Below are 24,275 nucleotides of genomic sequence, written 5' to 3'. Positions count from 1 at the left end.
TGTGCAGTACAGTAGAATGTATCTTAGGAAATGGACAGAAAACCCCGGGAACATGTTTGAGCTAATAGGAAAGACTGATGAAGTAAAACCTCCATTAGAAAATCCAGTGAGTTACAGAAACTAGAGGAACCCGGGGCTTTCTAGACTTCTTGGCTGGATCAAGTGTGCAAGAATGAAGATGGTGAACAGTGCAAAGCAGAGTCAGGAAACTCTTAACTAAAGTTAGTGAAGTAACCCTCATGAAAGCGGAGTACTGTGGGTGGAATCGTGTCTCAGTGTGGAGCTGAAGGGAGAAGAGAGGTCAGTTACTGGGGTCGAAATGAGGCGAAGAGAGGATCAAGCACTGAATGGAGCCGGTTCACAGCCGAAGATGCAGAGATGGAGGCTGAAAGTGAACGTCAGGTTGGAGGTGACGGCTGAGCCGAGGGTGACGAGCTCTTTATTACATAACATCACAGCCTATATCATTACATAACCCTTCTACTATCTTTCTCTCTAGGCTCCAAAATGTGAATATTATTATTTTTTTGGATGTTGGTAAATATTTAGCTCCAGGTTGTCAGGGTCGGCTCCTGCTGCTCCAAACGCTCGGCTCTGGTTAATTGTGTTAAAAGGGATCGTGCAGAGCGTGCCGACGCCTCGGGGTCCTGGCTGTTGCTCCTGTGGTTGAAAAGAATCCCGTTGGTTTATTTTGAGCGTCTTTCTCAGCGGACTGTGTTTAGGGGAGAGAACGGGGTTTAAAGAGCCAGGCCGTTTGGAGGACAGACCTTCCTCCTTCAGAAGCCTCGGCACAGATGTGTTGTGAGACTACTGGTGCTGTTTATTTGCTTCGTCCCATTTGTACGCACTGACGTGTAAAAGAAGGGGAAAAATAAGGCGTGTTGTTGATGCCGCAGGCCTGTCTGCTCACTGGACTCTTCCCGTACTGTGGCTGCCATGACTGAGGCTCAGTATCAGCATCAGTAGTAGTACAGGACATGTAGACCCCGGTCTCAGCCAGCGATGGGTCTACGAGAGTCAGAACATGTGTGTCAGAACTGTCTGAAGAGAAACTTTTGAGCTGTTGAAGAATGGCTGGAGACACTGGAGATTCGTATCATATGTGTGTTAGGATCAGATTCATCACACCCCCAGTGTTTGTTTCCAATTTACAGATATTGGCCTTCAGTGTTCGGCCGGTACTCGATCCTGGAGACGAACATTATCTAGTGGCTCCAGGCTCTGAAACTGTCAGACTGTAAGCTGCATGTCGATTCATGATCTTTTTGGCTTAAATAGGTTCACTTCCTGATTGGAAGAAAATGATGGATTATGTGTTTCTGGTTCCCCCCTTGAGCTTCGAGCTGCAGAACATGGACAAAATGTCATTTAGAAATCATTTTGATGGATCTTGAAGTGTGGCTTTTGAATGCAGTAGTGCCAGTTCTAGTTCTGTTCACCAATAATGAGGAATCTATCAGATAAATAAGTACACTAAAAAGCCTTGGTGTGATGATGTAATCACTGACAGGGAGGAAAGCAAAAAGAAGCTTCTGGTGCGTCTCTCGTACTGTGTTTTTGCAGAGAGACTCATTTGTGTATTTCAAGTATTGGTAGTGTGTTTGTTTTAGAGATGAATATAAAACACTTTGTTAAATGGAACTATTCATTTGTGGATGTGCTGAAAACCAGCTGAGCACACACCTTCTTAACTTTCCTCCCTGCGTAACATAACCCTTTACGATGTCTCTCTACGATGTCTTCTTAATCATTTAAAGTTGTAATTGCTGCTGCGGCCTACGGCAGTGAAACCTCTCTGTTTACAGAGATATGTGTCTATTATTACCTGGAAGTGTAATATTACAAATGCAACAAGGTGATATGAGTGAAGCAAAGTGTTTTTGGGCAACATTTGAGCTGAAAATGTAATTTGTCATAAATGATGTAAAATGGAAGTTTTACTGTTTTGAGGTTGTTCTTTGCTGTTAACATTTTCTCCTACATGAGTATTGAATTGGCAGCTTGCTAAACCCCTCCCCTGAACGATGAATGTCCAATCATAGCTTAGCAACCGTAACTAGACCTGTCAGGCTTTGGATTTCTCCCAACATGTTTATAATAGAGCAACACATAGATCTGATCTGACGCCCCTATCAGCAGGACGGCATCATAACTGTTACAAGTACTTTCTCTGTATAATACTGTACTGTAGTACTAGAGCTAACGAACTACCTGCAGTACAAGACTGATGCTGCTTCTTTTCTATATGGGGAGAATGTTCTGGTCTCAGATCTGTAGGTTTAGCCTCAGTCTTTTAGCATGATGTCACGTATGTAGCCAGAAAATAAATATGTACTCAGTATTTGCTGTGGGATTCTTATACAGGGACGTTAACTAGCTAGCTAGTTACGGCTGATAAAATCTCCTAGCAACAGTCGTCACAGCCAGAAAAAGCAACGGTTGACGGCTAAAAATGGGAAACTGCTTGTTTGTCTGAAATCCATCGTATCAAAAGTCACTAAGAATTTTGATTGTAAATCTCCATCATTGTCACTGTAAACTGTATATGTGCAGATCTAGCATAGCAACAGTATCTAAGGGAGGTGGGGCTTAGCGGTCAATTGTGGCCCAGTGATTGCGTTCACTTTTTACGCTACACAAACCAGACTTTTACCTCTAATGAACCTCCCTTCTCCCCCCCCCCCCCAGGGCATCAGCAGTCTGTTCAGCTCCCTGAAGGTGGTCCGCCTGCTGCGTCTGGGCCGGGTGGCCAGGAAACTGGACCACTACCTGGAGTACGGCGCTGCTGTTTTGGTCCTGCTGGTGTGTGTGTTCGGACTGGTGGCTCACTGGCTTGCCTGCATATGGTAAACCCTTTTTTTTCAGGGGTTATGTGGGTACAATCACTGAGGGGACTCGTTTCCTCTCAGTTTAGTGCCATTCAAAGGCTCCTGCTGGCAGCTGGGAATTTACCCGTTTTACTAACTGTTCCTAATTGGTTATGTATGCTAAACATTGCTCCTGCCCTCCCCATCTGTACATGACAAAGCCTCTGCTGCTGCTCTGCTTTGTTCACTTTCCTACATACAACTGTGCTGACATACAATGATATGCTAATATATTTATGCCCTATAGCAAACAATGTCTGCTACCCAAAAACACAGCAAATAATGCAAATACTCACCAACATTAAACACAACAGCAGCATTACTCGGATACATTACATCTCCATTGATTCATTGAGATGGAGTCTCAGGTCATATTTGCAGTTTTTCTACACATAAGTATCCAAACAGAACGCCTTAATGTTAAACCTCCAAAGCTGCTTTAACTTTTCATGTTAAGATGAAAGTGAAAAGCGCACAAAGTAAATAACCGTAATAACTGAATATGAGCCTTGACGGACCAAAGTGAAGCCCTAAATGTTGTTTCTGCTCCTCAGTCTGCTCTCACATGAATGATTAATGGTTTTAATAACCATATTTAAGGTTTCCTGAAGTGGTCCATCACATACTCTTAAAAGCACATGGGGCATTACATTTGGAGATTTAAAGGATTCTGAGTTTATGTTATAGAGTGTGTGCATAAATAATGGAAGGATTAAGGCATTTTAAGTGTTTTTTAGGGGTTAGAGTTTTGTCCTCTAGTGACAAGGATTGGCATTTTTGAACTGCCTAAAAGCTCATTATATATATATATATACATATACATATATATGTATACATATATTTCAACATTTTGCAAAAACATGTTTTCTCATCATGTTGATAAAACATCGTATTACCACCAAGCTGTATTTACTGTTGCATATTAGTAGTATATAAACATAATTTCACAGAGATAGTGTTGAGACAGGCAACTTGTTCTTGATCAAAGTACATTTACAGAGGTGTTAAAAATACTAAATATGTAATATTGTACAGGCGTTTAGCACAGAAACCCATTGACAAATATAGACAATATGAGCAATCATGTCGTCATGATATCAGACAGATTGTATATAAGTAAAATAAATAGGGAGGATCTAATAATGAGAGGCAAACTGTTCGGCAGTCTGGAGGCAACAACGGCTCCTTGAATTGAACCGCGAGCTCTGCTGCTAAACGGCTGCTAAACGTACTGATATACAGATTCTGTCCTCAACAGGTACAGCATCGGAGACTACGAGGTCATCGACGAGGCCACCAACACCATCAAGATGGACAGCTGGCTCTACCAGCTGGCTATCAGCATCGGGTCGCCTTACCGCTACAACGCCAGCGGTTCAGGCCAATGGGAGGGCGGCCCCGGAAAGGACTCTCTGTACATCACCTCCCTGTATTTCACCATGACCAGCCTGACGACCATCGGCTTCGGCAACATCGCCCCCACCACGGACGGAGAGAAGATCTTCTCTGTGGCCATGATGATGGTGGGCTGTAAGTATGAGACATGAACTGCAACAGACGGCCATTTTCATTCAGTAGATGTTATTCTCCTGCTTTGCAATGTGTTCTGTGCAGATAGAAAGTCCACGGTGGGAGCTGCTCTGAGGGATGCCTGGGGTGGAGTCTTTATGATATATTGATGCTTGAAGCAATGTGATGTGCTGGGGGAAAGTTTCAGTACTTGCTGGTTTGTGCTAGGTTGTGGTGCAGCCTAAGGATGGCGATGTGGAGTGGCTAGTCCACCTGTTTGGTCCAGAGAGGTGTACTGTTGAAATTGCCATAAAATATGCTTGTATATTCATGATCCCAGGTGGATGATTCCTAATAATCCTGGTGACTTCGTCCTCTTTCATCTTGTGCTAATATCAGGCCATAATGTCCTCTTGTACACTCTGCATATTGTGCACCTTCATGCTCCCCAGAGGATGAACTCTGGATGTCTAAATGAAAGTTGCTCAACAGGTGCTAATGTTTAATCCTCTTGTGTTGTGGAACCGTTATTGCCCACTCTTTAGTCTTATCCTGCTGACCGAAAGCTTAAAGACCTCTATAATCTCAAGTCTTTAAGAGCCCTAAAGAAGCTTTTTTTAATTATTGGATTTGGAGGATGTGAACAGAAGGATTTTAGTTGATTTATTTTTACAGTGTTCAGGCAGCACACAGATCAGCACAGCAGGCGACACCATGCTGATGATGAAATCAGCAGAAAACTGAACAGAATAACAGAAGAGAGCATGTGACACACATGATTAATGGCAAACTGTGCTCCCTGTGGTTAATCTGACGACTCATCTGAACAAATGAGGGGGGCGATGAGATATCAGAGTTAACAGTGAGTGGGGAAATACATCCTGCGTTATACAGCTTATAGGTGTGAAAGATATGGATTTAACTTGTTTTACAACAAAAAAAAATCACGTTTAAGTTGCCTAACCCTAATAGTTTATTTGTCATGTATAGACACAGTATTGAGGAAAAGAAAGATTTTTAAAAACATTAAACTGACTCCAGGATTTTGCAGAGGTGTCAGTGTTCTTGTCTTTCTTACTTTGCAAATACATCCAGCTTGTTGTTGCAGGCTCACAGTAGACTCCTCATAGAGGAACACACATCTTGAACAACAACAACAGCACCACTTTGCAGGTGAGGTGAAACATTACTAAAGAGAACAAAACCATAGTAGTCTGTTCCACATGGTCCAGTTGTGTTTGCAGCAGTGTGCAGAGGCATGAAAAAGGTTTTCTGGTGCCTAAAATGGCTTTTACTCCTTTTAGCTGGTGGTTTGATGTCATCGCAAAGACGGAGCTTCTGTAGATCTACTTCGAACTCTTCTGGAGTTATGATGGTTAAAGATATCGGGATGTTAAGCAGCTTCCAGTTCATAGTGTTAACAGTGTGTGCAGTGTTTTATATCCTGTGGCTGTAATTTAACAGTCGTTAAGGATTAAACCCTGCCAGTCTGTTTTGGGAGATTTGTTTTTCCAAAAGTGCAAATTTATTACAAAAGCCTTTCTTTCTGGTGCTGTTGCTGTGTCTGCTGGCCTGATGGAGCTCGTGTAACAATGCCTACATCCTGGAGGAAAAGTTACTTTCAGGGCATCAATTATTAAACTATGCACAGTCTGCAAAACTGAGAGTCAGATTCTTACATTGAGCACTTTGTTTTTTTTCTACCAAGGCGTCCCCCGGAGGGTCTGATGGAGGAATAACAAACAGAGCAGTTGTGTTTGCCTATTGCTGTTAAAGTTAAACGGATATATGCAGCCAGCAATGCCCTTTTAGTAAATAAGAGAAGATGGACAGTCGTGTTGTCCACAGTGGACAGTCTCCGTAGACTGTGCGTAGCCTGGGATCTTCTACCCGTCTCGTCTGACCCGGCGACAGATCGTTTCTTTTCCTAGAAGCTTCCTGCCTTTGAGCCGTAGCTGCTGTACGTCATTCAACACATTTTGAATGCTTGAACAGTCGAGAGGAGCGCTCGCTTTATCTCATCACGCAAACAAGCTGTACACATGTGAGCCAGCTGATACGGAACCACTTTACATTTGTTGTTTTCTGTTCAATAAACCTGGAAACGAGTCCTGGAAAGCTGTTGCACTGCGGGAACAGGGATAGTGTTTCTGTTTCTGTTGTTGGAGGATCTTCATTTCTACTCCAGTTTAGTGTTTTCCCAAAAACACCTTTGTCAACATTTAAACTGTCTGCTGGCTGCTTTGCATTCTGGTCTATTTGCTGCTCCTGAGGCCTCTGGACATGAAGAGCGGTACAACCTGCGTGCACCACGAGGTGGGGGGCAGCAGCCCAGTCCCCGGGGATTACATTCATATTGAACAACTCAGCACCTCACAGCTCATGTCCAGTGTTCACGTGCCCCCTCAGTCATGTCAATGAAGGAACTGTTCAGTCTTTGCTGCTTTATTTTAAAAAATCTGAAATGTTTCACCCCCAGTGAAGAGTAGGCAGAGGAGTTAGATCATTATAATGGGTATATATTTCTTGGTCATTTGATATATTCATAAATGTTTAACTTTGAATAACACAATTACACACAATTATGTCTCTCAAATAAAGTCTTTCTCTCTTTGCTGGTAACTCAACTCAAAATGCCCTCAAGTACTTTGAAGGTGGCAGTTTAAGCTGAACAACTTCCCAGCACTGCCAAGACTGCAGCAGAATCAGTGCAGCCCTCATGTGGGTGCAGGGCGCAAACAGCTTCTGTCTTTGATGGTTGATATTTTAGATCCCTAAAACATTTCCTGCTGTCAGACTCAACTGGAGCTGCTGGAAATCCCTCACGTTGTCTGCATTTGCACAGTTATCTACATGAAGAAGACGTATAATCCAAACAACTTGTGAGTCCTCTAACAGCAGTTCAAGTGTTTTCTTATCTTTCCTTAGAGCGTTTGGCAGGAAATACAAGTGTTCCTCGTGTTGCATAAACCTTCAAGCCAATTTTCACTTTGCCAGAACTCCAGAGGATCCCGTGGAAAGTGTTATGATTTAGCCATTTTAAAAGCGTCATGAAGCCGTTCTCCTCACTTGCAGGAGAGCAGGCATTTTGGAACAACAGTGTTTTTGTGTGGGTCAGATCTGTTTCTGCCCTGGAGTTTAGTATCGGGGGCGAGCCAGAGCCTCCCTGGGCCCTTCTCCATATTGTTTGTTCCTGGCAACTGGACAGTGAGCGGCCTCAGCTCAGTAGTAAACAATGATGTGTCACTTGTGTCTGGCTGTGACTGATAGTCTTCTTGGTGTGGCAGACCATCACACGGGCTGCGTGGGCAGCTTCCTGAGAGCTGATAGTAGACAGACAGAGAGAGGGGGGGGGGTCCATTCATTCTGGTGTCCAGATTTTCTATCAGTGTTACGATGCATTACAATATGAATGATCAGTTTTACATTATAGAGCTGCTGCCGAGAGGAAGAAATAAACGTCTGGTCCCACTTTCTAATCAGGCACAATTTAAGAGGGTTTATACGTTGGAAATATTACGGCTGTGTTAATGGTTAATAAATCAAGTGCTGGTGCTTTCCAAATCAGTTTTAAGCCATTAATAAGAGCAACTTTTGGGGTGACAGGTTGTGGAAAATATTTATCAGTATATTAGTTTATCTGCCTCCAGCTTGACACTAGCTTTGTCTTAAACATTAAAAAAAGCATAAACGTTTTATTAGAAAGTGATACCAAACAATTATTTCAATATTTCCTTATGATGGGAACATGATATGGATGTAACAGTATGATATTTAGGAGAACAGAGTCTGAGAAACAATACAAGCTGTCCCATAATGCAGCGTCCTCTGTGTTGTTGGATGGAAATCAGAGCTTTTTGTAGCTGTTTATATCAAAGGAAACGGCAAAATGAAACCTTAACCCTCGGTGAATAAGGCTCGAGGCTATTGGTCAGACTGTCGTCTAGTAGAATGGTGTCAGGATCTGTCAGACAGATCACGGTGATTGATTGATTGATTGATTGATTGATCGGCAATACAGACAATACATCACTTTACTGCAATTAATCAAAGCAGCTTGTTGCATGTCAGTGAAAAGACAGAAATAGACTTGCAGAAGAGAGCGATAAAGTTCTGCACGTTTAAACTCTTCTCCTCCAATAATTCAAAGTTAATCTCACTCCACAAACGCTCTCTGTTGGCGACAGGAGGCCGAGCGCGACACAGATGTCTTGTCTCGAGGGAAAATGGCAGACAGCTCCGTCCTGGTGAGCCCTGATTGGCCCTGTGGTCGATTGTGGTTAAGCATTGACAAGCCAAGTTCGGAGGGTTTGGCAGTTTGAGGCGTAGCTGGACGAGTTCATCAGTTGATGCTTTTGATGTGAGGACGTCTCTTAAAACTAACAAGATACAAGACGCAGGTTGCTGCCTTGTGTCCGTCCACTGCGTTCTTTTCATTTCCAGGTCATAGCACGTTGGTTCCTAACGTTTTTGGCTTATGAACCCTTAAAATGAGGCAAGATCTAGATGTGATGGCTTCAGTGTGGATGTTAGTTGTGAGCCGTGATTTTTCTGACAGTTTAATTTGAAGATTGTCCTTTTTTTTTTTAAAAGCCTGAAGAGGTAAAAGTATTGAGTGATTTTTTTTTTTTTTGCTTAAAGTTTTTTTGTGCTTTCTTTAATCATTTGGGACTTGAATATCTGACCCTCCTACTTTGACTTGCAAATTTCCGACATGGCGAACCACACAGAAGACTACAAAAACATGATGTCACGGCACCGGTACTATGGAAGATTAGTTGTCGTACGTCTGAGGAAATTGATTAATACCCCATCTTGGAGCTATACCGGCTACACGGCTGTAAAACTTACTGCACGCGGGTCTTACCTCAGCTCAGTCTCCATTGTAGAGCTGTTGTCCTGTCTTCAGCCACCCAGACAGACACCGCTCATTTCAAGGACGTAACTGTCTTTGTTTTCTGACACTCGACTGACTCAGAGGCAGCAGATTTGTTACGTTCATCACTTACACACCTCATGTCATTTTACTTTGGTGAAGGCTGTTTGTTGATACATTAGTGAAGCAGAGTTTGTGTTTTCGTGACTTGATTCTTTTACTTATCAAAGCAGTCAGAGTTGACGAGCCGATCGCTGCCTTTAAGTGTGTTTTCACTCGTTAAAAAGCTCCCGAGCCCTTTTCCAACCAGAGATTCTGCCATCCGACAATCTGTCCTTCTGTCCTTCAGTCTGTTTGTTCGTCTGTCCGCCAGTCTGTCTGTCTGCCGTCATCCCATATAATCGACCCAAACTGAGCCAGAGGACTGTGTGTACACGGGCATCCGAATGACTCTTCCTCCTATTAGTGTGACAGAGGGCGGTCTGTACGACTCCTCCTCCTCCTCTGTCCCTCTGTCCGTCCCTCCCAGCTGTCCTCCCACATGTCCCACACTCCGTTTGTCACAAGACAGTTCAGGATTAATGGGCCACTTAACTGTATCTACAGCCGTCAGCAAAGACCTGCACGGCTTTTCTGAACCAATGAGCACCTCCGTGTTAGAGGGCATGTGACCGCGATCGACTCACACACAGTTCACAACTTAAAGAACTCATAAATGCACATGTGCACCATCATAAATACGCACTCGTTATACACACAGTGCTGCACATAGACCTGCAGTAGTAAATGTATATGACCATGAAACTTTGATCAGCACCATTAAAGAAGGATTAGCATAATAGCCCGTAATCGTTTCCACATCATTTCATTACATGTAATTACATAATATCATTATCAGGGGTATTTTTGTACGTGTCGTGCCATCTCGTGGCCCATCCCACCTTCTACACGCATGATCTCACCCCTCATGGGATTATAACACCTTTTACAGGTTGTCAGTAATATTTACGGTTCAGTTTCCCTCATACGGAAAAAGAAACCGCCTCCATCTGTGCTGAGGATACAATAATAAACACATGTATGAATAACAGCTTCCTCTTCCTCAGCTCTCAGGTGTTCTCTCGATAGTTTATAATAAAAAAACATACATAACGTTACACAGACAACATTGATAATTGTGGAACATAAATCTTTTATATTACTTATAATAATATTACTTCACAAAAGATCAGAAGAAAGGACACTAAGCGTCTGTGTACCGACTCTAATATGAAAGCAGATCCTCATTTTAGTAAAGTAACCGCAGTTAAAGGATCGGGTCTTTTACTTTGTATTTTGGAGTAAATATGGGATGTAAAGAGTCTGTAAAACACTCATAGAGCAGCAGGAGTGACTTGATGTGAAGGGACACTGTTCTTTTTAATATTTCTGCGATGCTGTAAAAGTGCCAAAGGCTCATAGAAGCACTTGTTCAGCCCTTATGCTCCTCCTCGTGCAGCGCGACTGAAGCACACAACTGTACTGTGTTGTACTGTAGCATGCAACAATACAGCAGGTAGTCGTGGTAGATGACTGTATCTGGTCTGCATTAACGCTGCTTGAACTGCTAAACGTTGAGTGGAGGGTTTTAGCCGCAGCACCTCTGGGTGCCTTTAGTCAACATTTCTTACTGGGACTGAGAATAGAAAAAATAGAAAAGAAAGGAGTCGGTCTTGTTTCCTATAATGTTTCTACGGTGTTTTAGCATGTATATTTGTATATGCAGTGGCAATAAGACAATGACTAGATACGATCAATGCCCAGGCCTCAGAAAGCTGCATCCTGTGCAGAAAACACAGTATGCTGAATGTGAGCCCTCAGGTTTCCCAACAGCATGAGAACATGAACCACATCGTCCAGTGCAGCCTGAAAACCAGGTTTATAAATTCAGGTTTGGTTTATTCATATTCAGTCTTTATTAAATACTCAGAGGAGCATTTCGTTTATAGCATAAAACCGTATTAAGCTATGGAAAACTGATTTCATTTTGTCTCGACAGCCATGTGTTTGTCCTCTACTCGGTTTGAATGAGCTTCCTGAGGTGGAGGAACGTTTTGAGCCCTGGAGGAGCATGTCATCTTCCTTCTTATCTTGAATTTAAAAAACAAAATGTTCATTCAACACCGACGACACGTTTCAGAACGCAGACAGTAATTACAATCTGAGAAAGGTTGCGAAAGCCTTGTTTAAGACCTCTCTGTTAAACTGAAACTCGTCTGTGTGATTCCTATCATCTGACATTTAGTGCATTCTTGTTCTTGACATCAACAAACTGAGAAGGTCACAGAAAGCACATCTCTGGCTCAATCTATGAATCCTGAAATATTTCCAGAGTACTCGTAGTTCACCACACAATCTTACTGGCTGAGAGAGAAAACAAGTCAACGAATCATCAACCCCTGCCGTTAGTGTTTCTCCTGACACAGAAGAGAAAGATGTGAAAGTAATTTCATGGGACTCCTGGATCACAGAGAGGAGGCAGGTTAAGGAGGCTGAGGAGTCATCCATGTCAACAAGTCATTTAGTCCAGCGTCGAGTCTTTCTGTTATTTCTTGATGGAAATAACCTTTTTGCTAAATCTCCTCAAAGCTAGGGTTAGGTTTCTCCACTAATGAAGACGATCATTTCAGAGATTGTAGCTAACAGAAAACAATTAAACTGCAGTGGAAGTGATCATCTCACCCTGATGGAAAGTCTTTATTTCACTTCTTGTGAGAAAAACACAGTTTTGAAACTCAACACCAGATGAAATGACTTGGCAGGATGGGTATTTTTGTGCGGAGCAAAAGAGGAAAGGGAGGCGAGGCAGTGCGTGAAGGGGGATGGGAGTATCGAGAGAACGAGGCTCACTTGACAGACTCCAGCTCGCAGGGAATTATGGGAATTACCTGGGCTCAAAAGGGTTTGGCGACGCCAGTGATGCGCGCAGCCGGGCGGAAGGATGCGGCCGATTTGGCCCGGGGAACCTGGCTTGATGGCCGTGTATCCTAAACGGAAGAGACTAACCAGACTCAGCAGGAGAGGAAAAAGGGGGTGGACGAAAGATGAAAGGAAAGAAGGAAAGGAGCAGGGAAGGAAAGATCTCCTCTGTGACGCTCTCGCCCTTGGCCAAGTATTTATCCGACTTAAAACCCCGCCTGATGCTAAAAGTGCTCCAGCGAGGGCTCTCCTGGAGCCTGGAGCTGCTTCCACACAATCCCAAGACGAGTTTGGGTTTCACTGAGTGGATTGGAAGTCCTCATGACCCGCCACCCCCACCCATCCACCCCAGCCCACTTATCCAGCTCTGCACAGAGGCTTGAGGGGGAGGGAAGGAAGGAGAGGGGAGGGGAAAGGAGATGGCTTGGAGGGGAGAAGGTCGGGTTGATGAAAATGATGCCGGGAGATGGGGGAGGAAGGGGATGAGCTGATGGAGCTGGAGGGAAGGAGAAGTGGGCGAGAATAAAAAGGAATGATAATAGAAACGATGAAAAAGGAGATGGGAAAAGAAGAAGAGGAGGAGGAGGATGAGGAGGGAAGGGAGGAAGGAAGGGAAAGGATGGGGAAACGCAGAGAGAAGGAAGCAGCTCGGGGTGTCGTCCTCCCCCCTGGCTGCTCAGCTGAGATGCTCTGATTAGTTTGGAAAGTGCGAGAGAGAGAGAGAGAGAGAGAAACACATACACTCAGAAACAACTGGATGGTAAAGGAGTGGAGGGGAGAGAGAGAGAGGGAGTGAGGGAGCTCCACATTGTCTTGGCTGATCCTGTGGGGGCTGTACAGTGTGTGGTCTCCCTCTGACAGCAGCAACAGCCAGGCGATTAGTCCACTAATCCATAAAGAGCCGTCTTTCTCTTTTTCTCCCTTTTTCCTGCTTCTCCCATTCTGTCCTTCGCTCTCTCATTATCTCCTTTCTCTGGTGCTCTCTCACTATTCCCCCCTCCCTGTTTTACTAGGCATTCCCTCATTATATCAGCTCAGCCTCTCTCTCTCTCTCTCTCTCTCTTTTTCCTCTGACTCATCGGGGTCAGGATTAGTCTGTGGACATCAAGTAGCCCAGTTCTGAAGACGGTCTGCCCCCGAAATCAGATCCATTACTTCCCCACCTGGTTTGTTCGTTTGCAGGATGAACTACCAGTCAGATTTTAGTAACATTTAGTAGAAAGTTCAGTGGTGGGCTAAAGGAAAAACCTGCTTGGTGACGACAGCTAGACCACATAACCTCATAAATAGTCCCGTCACACGGTCCTGAGTCTGACTCGTCGTTGCATCAAAGCTCTGATATTGTCAGGATGTAGGTATTTCCCAAACGTCAGCGTGATTTGATGCACACACGAGTTTAGAAGTTTAGAGGAGCCTGCGTCTTTAAGGTTTGACTCCCAGAGATTGTTTATTTGTTGGAGTAGCTGCATGAGGAAATCACACTGGTGGATGCATTTGGACAAACATGCCTGCCAAAGTTGAGTCGTTCTGTATTCTTTTTCAGCTCTGAGTTTTGTTTCAGGACATCTGGTCTGCTTGAACAAAGTCTCTTTTTGCAAAACTTTATCTCAAAAGTTTTCCCGGCACATTTTCCGTTTCTCAGCAGCACCCTGCTTTACATTCATACAGTTTCTCACATTTACTCCTGGGAGCTACAACCACAGTCCTCTGGGTTTAAATACGGCTGCCGGCCTTATTGATGGACAACTCAGCAGCAGCCTCAGCGTCTGAGCAGAGTGTTATTAGTTTACTTAGTGCACCCACATGTTCCCAACTTGTCCAGGGATTAGTTGCAGTGACCTTCTGTTGCCGTTCTTACCTTGTGTGTCCGTCTCCTGTGTGCCTCTGTGCTGTAAGTGCATGATTGGTTTCGAATCTCGTCTCCTGACTGTATGTGCATTCATCGCTCTGTCCTCTGGAGCTCGCATTACCATTCACAGTCTCATAGTCTTATTCTCTTCAATTACAATGGCATCCTCTCCTCAGCAGAGAGTCATGGCGTTAATCGTAACAGAATGCTAAACATGGCGGAGGGAGGGCGCTGGGCACCTTGGCACACAGGTCTGACAACATCTTGTTGTCAGATGTTGTTGCTGAGTAGAGGACGCACACTCAGATGTTTGGATATTTATTCACTCTGCAACTCGTCGTAACGATGTGCTTATTTCTCAAAACACAGACAAGCCAGCAGGCTGCGCTTCTGTCTGTCTTTCCATAAACCGAGGTGGCTCATTATGTGTCTATGAACGCTTCAGTCTGGGGCATCAGGCTCACGGTGACTGCAGACCAACCCGTGGTTATCCGTGGTATTTGGTTTCCTTGGTCACTCGGGGAAAACTATGCACCAAACCTTTGTTTCAATGAATTCATGTTCTGCAAAATGAATTAAAACTGGACTGCATTTATATAGCTCTTCACAACTTAGTGGGACAAAGCACTTCAGTGTGCCTCTCATTAACTCGTCTGGCCATCAGGAGATTAATTGACTGTCTGCAATTTAACTTTGTCTTCTCATAAAGTTCACAAGGGGCAGATTTTAGAAACGGTCAAAAGGCCGAGATAACCCTGACTTTTAGTCCCTAGGGTGGGTCAAGCTTCAAAAACACTTCCCATTATGCAACTCGGTTGTCTTTTGTCAGATTCAGACATTATACAACTATCTTCACTGGCTGAGCAACATGACTATTACGTGTTAAATCAGTGAAGTGCCCCTTTTTAAGACCACTAGAAACCTGTAGAACAACTTGTGTTGGTGTGGTGAGAAAAGTGGGTTTGTGAGGGCATTTAAGCCCCAACTGAGGAAGATCTGTGTCTAATTAAAACTTCATTTTTTAATGAATGTTCTCGCTGTTGGCTTCAGACAGCATATAGGATCCAGAAGGACTGACTGACATGACCATTAATGCCCCCCCCCCCACTGCGCTCACAGCTCTCCCTGACACCCTGACATGCTGATCTGACCGTGGCAGGAAATGAACTTACACCCGCTTACACAGATCGCACTCGGCTGTTACTCTTTCACAAGTTAAATACTGTGATTCTCGGACTAGACAGAAGATACCAGCTGTCAGGTGGATGGATAGACGTCTGCTGAGCCTCCACAGGCGGAGTGCTGGTTGTCAGGACGTTTAATATGATAGCGAAGGGAAGCCTCGGTCCTCTTTCACCCTGACCTGTCTCGCTTAACTTGTTGACATGGCAACCGCAGAAAGAGCAAGAGCACACGCTGTGAGAGTATATTGCCGCCGTGGAGTGAAAACCTTGTGACTTCTATTTTGGGGAGTTTGTTATTACTTCTGTTGAAGGAGCACGTGCTCTTTTACTGGAGATATTTCTGCATGTCGGCCTTATTTATTCCATCCATCTCAACAATGCTGAAGGTGACGCTCTTTTGCCCAGACAGGTGACAGGTGAGTAAACCAGTGTACTGCATGATACAACTAAGCATTTCATTCTCTGCTCATATAGTAGTTTTTTTTAACAGCCGACAACAAAAGGGAAACTTTTAGTTGCATATTTCTGACCTCAAATAGTCCTAAAGTGAAATAAACAGGCCAGGCCTACCTCAGTCCTGACTGAGCAGACTGTGTCAGCCAGAATAGTGTGTTGACCGCTACACCTGGTCTGAGGTCTGCAGTGCTCAAAGACAAAAGACAATCTCAGAGCTCAGCGGTGCAAAAAGCAAAGGCACTGAGACGAGGCAGCCTTCATTATCTTCATGGGTTCGGCCAACGCATGTGTGGAAGAAAACTGTACAGGACCGGCTGCTTGACCCTGACGGGGTCTGGTGGTGCGTTTATGCTAAGGGGGGGTCATTGCTCTGGCATGTGGATCTGTTTGTTCCCTCAAAACAGTGCTGCGTTGAAAACTACAAGGGGGCTGTGTTGTTTCAGGCACCAGTAAGACGGTGAAATGCGATCCAGGAAGTCCAGTTTGAGTGACATGATTTATGAGATTTTTCAACCCCCCCCCGTCCACAAAACATGAGGGCTCACCGAATCTCATCCAAGTGGAACACGTGGGGGAGAGTCTTAGGTAGTGCTCTCTCCCCCACCATCATCACAACACCAAGTGGAGGAGTATCTTTGGGAAGAATGGTGTCAACACCTCCAGTAGAGTTCCAGAGCGTTGGATCTGGTCTGGAGGCTGGTGGTGGATTAACACCTCCCTGAGACCTTACCGTCCGCTGCCTTCTTCCTTTAATTTGTATGTGATGCAGCTTGTTTGTGTATCTCAGGTTTTTACTGGTGCATATTTGCGGATTAGTGCGCAGCATGTGTTCGTATATGGATTAGTGTATCTGTGTGTGTGTGTGTGTGTGTGTGTGCGTGTGGATGTACAGTACGTGTGAATCTTATATTTAAGCACCTTCATTGGCACGTGTTTCAAAGTGTGCTGAGTTGCCAGCATGCTGTTAGTGCAGAAAAAGTACTGAAAACATTACCAGCGATGAATTTCACAACATTACACTCAGCCATAAATAATTAATATCAGCTTCATCTATTTTATGTGTGCTGTGTAAATCACCCGGGGGTTTGGGTGTGTAGTGATTCACACACCATTTCCATAATTATCGCCAGTTGTAATCGTCCTCGCGGTGAATCTCTTCCCGCTCATTCGTTTATGAACCCAATCTCCCGATCGTTCCCTCGGTGAAAGGCCTCTAAAGAAGGCAATCACTCCTATTTTCATTATAATTTTTTAATTTCTGCACTTGTAATTTATGCAGGAGCCAACAGTGTGGAGCCTGCAGTCAGACGGGTAGCATGGGGGTAATTGAATCAAGCAGGTGCCAGGCTTGATAGATTGGTCCTCCTCAAGTATAATAGCTGACGGAGGGGGAAATTGGGCCAAGCTGCGATTACCGCCCGTCCCAGAGCACGTGAGCTTTGATAGATACCCGTCTCGCCTGCTGATCCAGGTCAGCGCGGTTATAACGCCCCTTCACGGAGCAAAGGAGGTGAACGATGCCCTCAGATGTTAGATCCCCTGACATGTAGTCTGCTGCTAACTGGTGTCACTGCGACCTCGGATCCTCCCTGAGCTGCAGGACCCGACTGGCTGAGCCAAAGTCAGACGAAACCAGGAGCTGGAAGTTCAATCAATGTCTGCTGCAGGTGTCATCTGATGCTAACGCCCTGTACCGGGCAGACCGGGGTCTACTGAACCATCAAGGACTAATCAGAGAGCAGCAACTCTTTACAGTGACACACGCTTTTTGACCCATGACCGTCATTAGGACTCACAGTAAACATGTGACTTTAACAAGCATATGATCAGAATAAGGAGGAAACAAATTGCAAGAACCAGAAATCAAGAATTCATTTTAAAAAATCTGAGGAGTTACAGGTCATCAGGTGAACGAGAAGACTTAAACGCAGGGCGTTCATTGTTTCCACACAGCCGCAAAATATTGGCCTCAAAGCTGTTTGAAATTATTACTCATGGTGTGAAAACCCACCCAGGCCCACTCGCCTCATTAACATGACAAGCAAAATGTAAAATAAGAGCATTCATTACTTCTGATAAATGTTCTGGGTCTTTGGAATTGAAAGGTAAAATTAAGAAAGAGAGGCTCCTACGTTTGTTCACTGGACCTTCTGCAGTTTCAGCAGGTTGATGAGTTCTCCTCGTTAAACAACTGTTTCACACCGTGACCACGGAGAAAAGTCAAATGTGGTTGGCCAGAGGATGTGCAGGATTTTCAGTGAGCAGCGAAGCTTGTTGAAGAAGTCATTTAACATGTATACCAAGTTTTATTTTAGCATCAAATACACTCAAAATACGAAATAACTGATATTACTGTTGGCGTAGTTGTAAGCGCTGTATCAGGGTCTGTTCGTACTGTCACTGTGTACCCCAACCCCCTTTTAAAGCTGTCTATGGTGGTATCGAGCCATGCAGATAGTTTCAGTTTATATCACTGACATCTCTGTAAGGGGACCCTGAAGATCTCATAATATATCAAAACCTGCTCTGATGAAACCAGGACCTACGACGGCGTCTCTGTCCCACATGTTGACTGGTGTTCCACAGTCAGCATTAGGACAGCTGTCCCCAGCTCTGCCTCGCTTGTCGCTCCTCATAAAAAGCATCCCATTGTTTACTTGCGGTTCAATATGAGTGGTCCTCCGTGACTTCATTACTCCTGCTGAGGCTCGGTCCCCGGTCCGCGGGGAGCCCCCGCTCGGCCCCCCGACGGCCTCGTTACCTTCAGCAGTGAAACCTCAGCTCCGGCTTATTTGTGCTGTGTTTTGATTCGGTCCCATTTGTGAAACTGCAACACTTCGTCTTCTTGGCTTCAAAACATCAGATGAAAAACATTTGTGCACAAACAGGAAGTCGTTGGTTCTGTAGGATACGTTCTCATTCAGAGGGATTTACACTATAATAATAATCCCCTCTTTTTGTCAAGTTTATGCCAATAATCAAGGTTTGCCATCTCCCTCTCATTATTCCTGGTTCGTCTGCACACAGTTGGCAGAACAACAGATATCTTTGTTTGTATTTGTACCTTCAGAAAAGGATTTTGCTGTCATTCATTGTTAGAGTATGAAATACAGATTACAAAAAGCTGGAAAAGTGCCATAGCATTAAGAAAGAAACCTGCTTCGGTTTGATTTGTGTTTCTGTTTTATCCTTCGTCTTAGACTCTGGTCTAAGATGAGTTTTTATATCAGCACAGTGGAATTAAAGCTCCCTGGAGAAACTGGCTGTATTGACGACATGTTGACCAAACAAATTGCCCGAGGAGGACGCGAGTGTGGTGGATGTCACACGGGAGCCTTTAATCCAGTGTGCAGATACGTTTTGCACGACGTCTTTATGGATGTGAACACAACTACAGTATCTTTGCTATTGTTCTTATAAAATGCTGCTTCACATTATGTTCTGTTTCCTGCCAATTACTAGAAGACCCAACAAAGAAACTCAGGACAGCAGCCGGGTTTGTTGTAGTGAAGTGTGTCATGGATCTGGTCTTCATGGTCTTTTTCTTTCATACATCATACACCGTTCTGTCTGACACCGTGGAGCTCTGTGCTGTTTGATGTAATGACACAAGAGGAATTTAAACAAAAGGTCAAAGGTCAGATCAACACATTTTCTTTTCTGTAGCTGCATGAAGAGATTCCTGATGCTGGCACTCAAAGTGTAAACGATCATGTGTACTGGGAGTTAAATCAACAGGTAACGATCCCCTCCAGTCTCGACTGTCCGCAACTTTATTATGTTAAGAAAGACTCATGAGTGTGATTAAAGACTGAGGGTGGGGATTCATCCCCGAGCAGGTGTTCAAGTCTCGGGTACCTCTGAACATACATCTCAACTGTCCCAGTGGGAGACGGAGGATGTTTTGCTTTGCATCAGTGCAGTTACTTTACAGTCCACGTGAGATACAAGCTTTATTCATTCTTCCTCAGTAAACCTGGCTTTGGTGAATTGAAGTCAAGTACTTTCACGGTGAAATGTGGCCCAACTACACGCTGAGACATAGTGACTGAAATGTTGTTTAAACATCAGTTGTAATGGATGTGCATCACCTGACAACTGACCTCAAATCAGTAACTGATCTCTTTCCTTCTTTTCTTCTTTCCTGCCGTCTTAATTTCCTCCTTCTGAAAACAGGAAATGGATATTTGTTTTTCAGAATCAGAGGTATCTCTCTGCTGTTGCTACTTTAAAGGAATAGTTCGCCCTCTTATTCTCTTTCGTGCATGTAGTGAGATGACACTCTTGTGTCTGTTAAAATGAAGCTGCAGCCCTTTAGCACATCTAGGTAGGTGAAATTACCGGGCCAGCGGTTTCCCCCTGTTTCCAATCTTTATGCTAAGCTAACTGGCTGCCAGCTGTAGCTTCATATTTACTGTACAGACATGAGAGTGATATTAATCTCCTCATCTTCCCCCAGCAAGAAAGCGATTGAGTGTATTTGAGTAAATTTGAGCTTTTTCTTTTAACTTTAACTGACTCAGAAATGTCTATATGTCTATAGATGATTACGTTGATGATCAGCTATAGATATTGAATGGTTTGAGCATTACTGCATGTTATTGCTGACAGGTTCAACGGGTCATTTGTGTTATTTTAGTCTAGTCTGTAAGTCAGAGCTTTCCTTCCTCCACCATAACAAAGATTCTAGTTTTCTCCATATATTCAAAACCTCCCTGATGTCTGGAGTGTAATATCACTTACCGGCGTAGGTGGACACAGACATTTGTCACACATCAACCCCCCCCCCACTCGCAGCTCAACCCACTCACTCCAAAACCCATTATCGTTTTTGCACGGTAATAAGAAGTCTATTAAGGTGACCTAATGAGAAGTAAACAATGCGATGTTGAGAAAACAGCGATAAAAGAACCTTATTTACTCGGTGAGAGTCACAATTACAGAAATGATTGTTGTGGCTCGAGGTGGGGCAGGACTGTGACTAACGCCGGGATGCAGATTTTCAGTCAATATTTATTTGGAGAATGTTTTACTCTCCCAGAGAGCGCTTGATGCACAATTACTGCTTGTCAAAACAGATTTATACAGTAGCTTTTTTTCGGGTGGGGGTGGGACTCTCTCAGTGCGGCTGACTGGCTCTCTCAGTGTTTGGCTGGCAGAGTGCGGACTCCTGTCGGTGTGTAATGTGTTGTGATGCAGCCTGGACGCTGGCTTGGCTCACTGAGCACTAAATGGACTGGGCTCAATGGCTCGTGATGGAGGTGGCTGCTCTAAAGGCCCCGGCTGCTTTGTTTTCAGTTATTCTGGTTTGTTTGCGTCACGGAGGTGTGTTTAACCCGGTCAGCTTGGCTCAAAGTAAAACTGGTTTAGTTTGGTTGGTGTAGGTTGGTGTGAAAGCTGTGAAACCCAGTGGAACTGGTTTGTTTGTGGTGTGAATGCAAAGCAGACCAACCGCAGGGTTTTGTGTTTGATGTGTGATTTTAGAACGAATTCAAAAGCAAAACTACTGTTAAATCTGCTGATTGTCAATTAATATGTATATCATATAGATTATACACTGCACACAGCACCTCACACATTCTGTGATGTACTGATGACGAGGTTAGCTCTGTCTAACATAGTTTGTGCTAAGCTCAGCTAAGCTCATCATTGACATGGATTTACATCTCTATTGAACGATATGATATGAAATTAATATCATTGTCCTCATTTTACTGTTGATAAGACAGTGAATAATCTAAGTTCCACAAATTCAGACTCTTTTAGTGTGTGTTAACTCTGGGAAGGCCTGCGCTGTGCTTCTATATCTGAGCGTCTGTGTGTGTGTGTGTGTGTGTGCTGGCTGTCTCCTCATGTAGGAGTGTTGTGATGGATATTTTCTGGGTGTCTGGGCTTCGGGCAGTGACACTGTGTCTTCAGTCTCCTCCTGGACAGACGGACAGATTTCTGTCCCTCACACTCATTCGCTCTGACAAATCATCCTAAACTCCTCTGGCAGACTGTGTGAAAACCCGGAAAAGGAAAACACACATGACACGGAGGCGGGCCGCCTCTGAACTCTCCTGGTTTCTAAAACAACACTGTTTCTTCATCATCACAGGATTATCAGTCTGAGAGTCGGGCGCTTTGTGTTCTTGGCGTCGTTTTGTGTGTCGTTTTCATCCCACTGCGGAAACATGTCGTCGTCCAGCTCTGTCCCGTTCAGGAGAAAGTAATGACGAGAGCGAGAAGAATGGCGAGGTGAATCGAGGTGAATCGAGGTGAAACGTCCCTTATTGGCATCGTTTACATCAACTGAAAGAGGAGCTGTAAGCGATCAAAGGAAGAGGGTTTTCAGACGGACGACAGATTATTTATGTCTTTCTGTTTCACAGTTTCCTCATCTGGCGAAGTCAGGAGTGTAACTGGACCTTGCTTGAGCAGATACTGAAAGATTTGAAAGATTAGTTTCCGTCTATATTTATTTACACATAAAAAAGTATAAATCCAACACCAACATTTGCCAGAAATTTGCTAAATACATAATTACACTTTCCTGGGGTGGAAACGTTTTTTAAAAAGAGATATGTGATGTTAAGGTACATGCTTCTGCTATGCAGTACTAACATATCGGTGCTACCAACACTGACATACTCACCATGTGGGATGTAGACAGCAGACACATGTTAATTATTAAACTAATGTGAATGCAAAATTAGGTGAGAAGCAACGAGATGCTTTGAATAAGAAGAGTTACAGAGTTAGTTGCATATATTTTTATATTCAACTTAATATTTAATTGTGAAAGACACTATTTGCATTTGAGTGTGTTTTCCATTTACATAAATGCAACATTAATATCATTAATATTAACATTAGAGTTTGTTCTGTCACAGATTGATGTGACGCAGATCTGATAGAAGTCGAGCGCTGATGTGGTTGATCGGTAGAAAACATTCCCTAGCAAACAGGAAGTGATGCTCATCTGCTTTCGCCAACAGTTAGATTTAAATAGAGCCGTTAGCAGGAACTACAGTGGCTGAACACAATAAAAGATCCATTTATAAAGACGTCACAGACGCGCCCACGCTGTTTGACTCACAGGTGACACGAAACACTGCGCTAACGAGCGTTTAGCAACAATATAGGAAATAAAAGCTGCTGTTGTCACTAAGATGAGATCAGTGCTGCGTCAGAAGGTCGTTTTGATGCATTTTCCTTCAGTGTCACTGTAGATTTGGAGACAAACTTCCTGCAAAGACTCCTGCAGTTGATCAGAGCCTCACTGCGACAGCGTCTGGTCTCCCCCCCCCCCCCCCCCCCCGGCTGCTCCATCAGCTAATAAATATGAGGAAATAAAGCTCTTCATCTGCCCCCCGTCATGACCATCAAAACTCCCCAAGCAGCCCATCTCTCTCTGGCCACCAGAGGGGAGAAACAGGGACAGATTTAAATAAATAGAGCCATGGGGGACGTAACAGATAGCATTGAAATGACAGCTTCAAACTGTAGCCTGAGTACTTTGATTGAACTGTCTAAACTCATAGGGTTCTCGATGGAACCACACAAGTCTTTTATATGCACTGATGCAGAATGATGCTGGTATTTTAAGGATCACAGCACTCTTTGGACTTCTCATCTGCGTTTGCTTCTAAATGAAGCTTCAAAGTTCATTCTTGACTTTGGAAATAGTCCTTTAACATTTTGACTAAACAATCCCAGCTGATGGGGTTAGGGTTAGGGTTACACTGGGATTTGTGAGAAAACTCCACGTCTCTCGTTAGAGGACTGAAACTCGCATGTTCAGGTGTCTTCGTGTGGTTTTTTGCCACCAGAGTTCAAACTTCTTCCCTCTCACCTGGATAAATGAAGCGCACTCGAGGATGATTTTACAAAGAGTTTGAATTAACCACTTCAAATCCTGGCAGACACTGAGAGGTCGTTCCAGATCCACGGAGAAACTTCCAGGGGGGTCAAACCTCGGTCGCTTTTTGCACTGAGGTGACTTTGGCAAACCGCTGAGCCACCAAGTCGCCCAATTAGGAGCCCTGTGTTTGTTGGCGGTGAGAGAGAGTCTCTGAGCTTTCGGTTCCAGCTCGGTAGTGCTGTCAGAGCCCTTCTTTACCAGCTGACGGGGCCCTGGAAAGGTCCTGGAGGGTCCTGGAAGGCTGCCGACTTTGAAGGAACTAAACTGGAACACAGTTTTATCTCACCGCTGACACGCTGCACCTTTCTGTCTCTCTGCCCTTTTCTGTGTCTGTCTCCCGTCCAAACACTCTGTTTCTCTTTGTCTCTTCGTGTTCCTCTTTGCTTTGCTTACAGCGTCTTCCTGGTTCTCTTTCTTTGGTTTCTCACATACATATACAGTACACATTTAATCTCAAACAGTGACTTTCAGACGTTGTCTCTCCAATGTTTTCGTCTCGCTCTTGCTCTCTTATACTAAACTCACTTGTATTGTACCTTCACTCTTCCTCGCCCCTCTTATTTTGTGGCTCATGTGCCATCATCGGATCCCTCCACCTCCTACCGATCCTCATTTTTCAACCCAAAAGCCTTTAAACTTGTTATTTCTTCTCCTCTTTCTTTGTCATTTT

General features: G+C 44.2%; 1 protein-coding gene across 1 annotated transcript in view; it reads left to right on the top strand.

Moving 5' to 3' along the window:
* Positions 1 to 24,275, top strand: part of kcnh5b (potassium voltage-gated channel, subfamily H (eag-related), member 5b) — a 95,710-nt gene that overhangs the window by 29,719 nt on the left and 41,716 nt on the right. Inside the window, exons 7-8 of the mRNA XM_070919847.1 lie at positions 2,689 to 2,846; positions 4,126 to 4,397. Coding sequence (XP_070775948.1) covers positions 2,689 to 2,846; positions 4,126 to 4,397 — 430 coding nt within the window. The remainder of the gene's footprint in view (positions 1 to 2,688; positions 2,847 to 4,125; positions 4,398 to 24,275) is intronic.

The sequence above is a fragment of the Enoplosus armatus genome, chromosome 15 (assembly GCF_043641665.1).
Source record: "Enoplosus armatus isolate fEnoArm2 chromosome 15, fEnoArm2.hap1, whole genome shotgun sequence".
NCBI lineage: Eukaryota > Metazoa > Chordata > Actinopteri > Centrarchiformes > Enoplosidae > Enoplosus > Enoplosus armatus.
The sequence above is the reverse complement of the archived record's forward strand: the minus strand, read 5'-3'. Positions and strand labels throughout refer to the sequence as shown.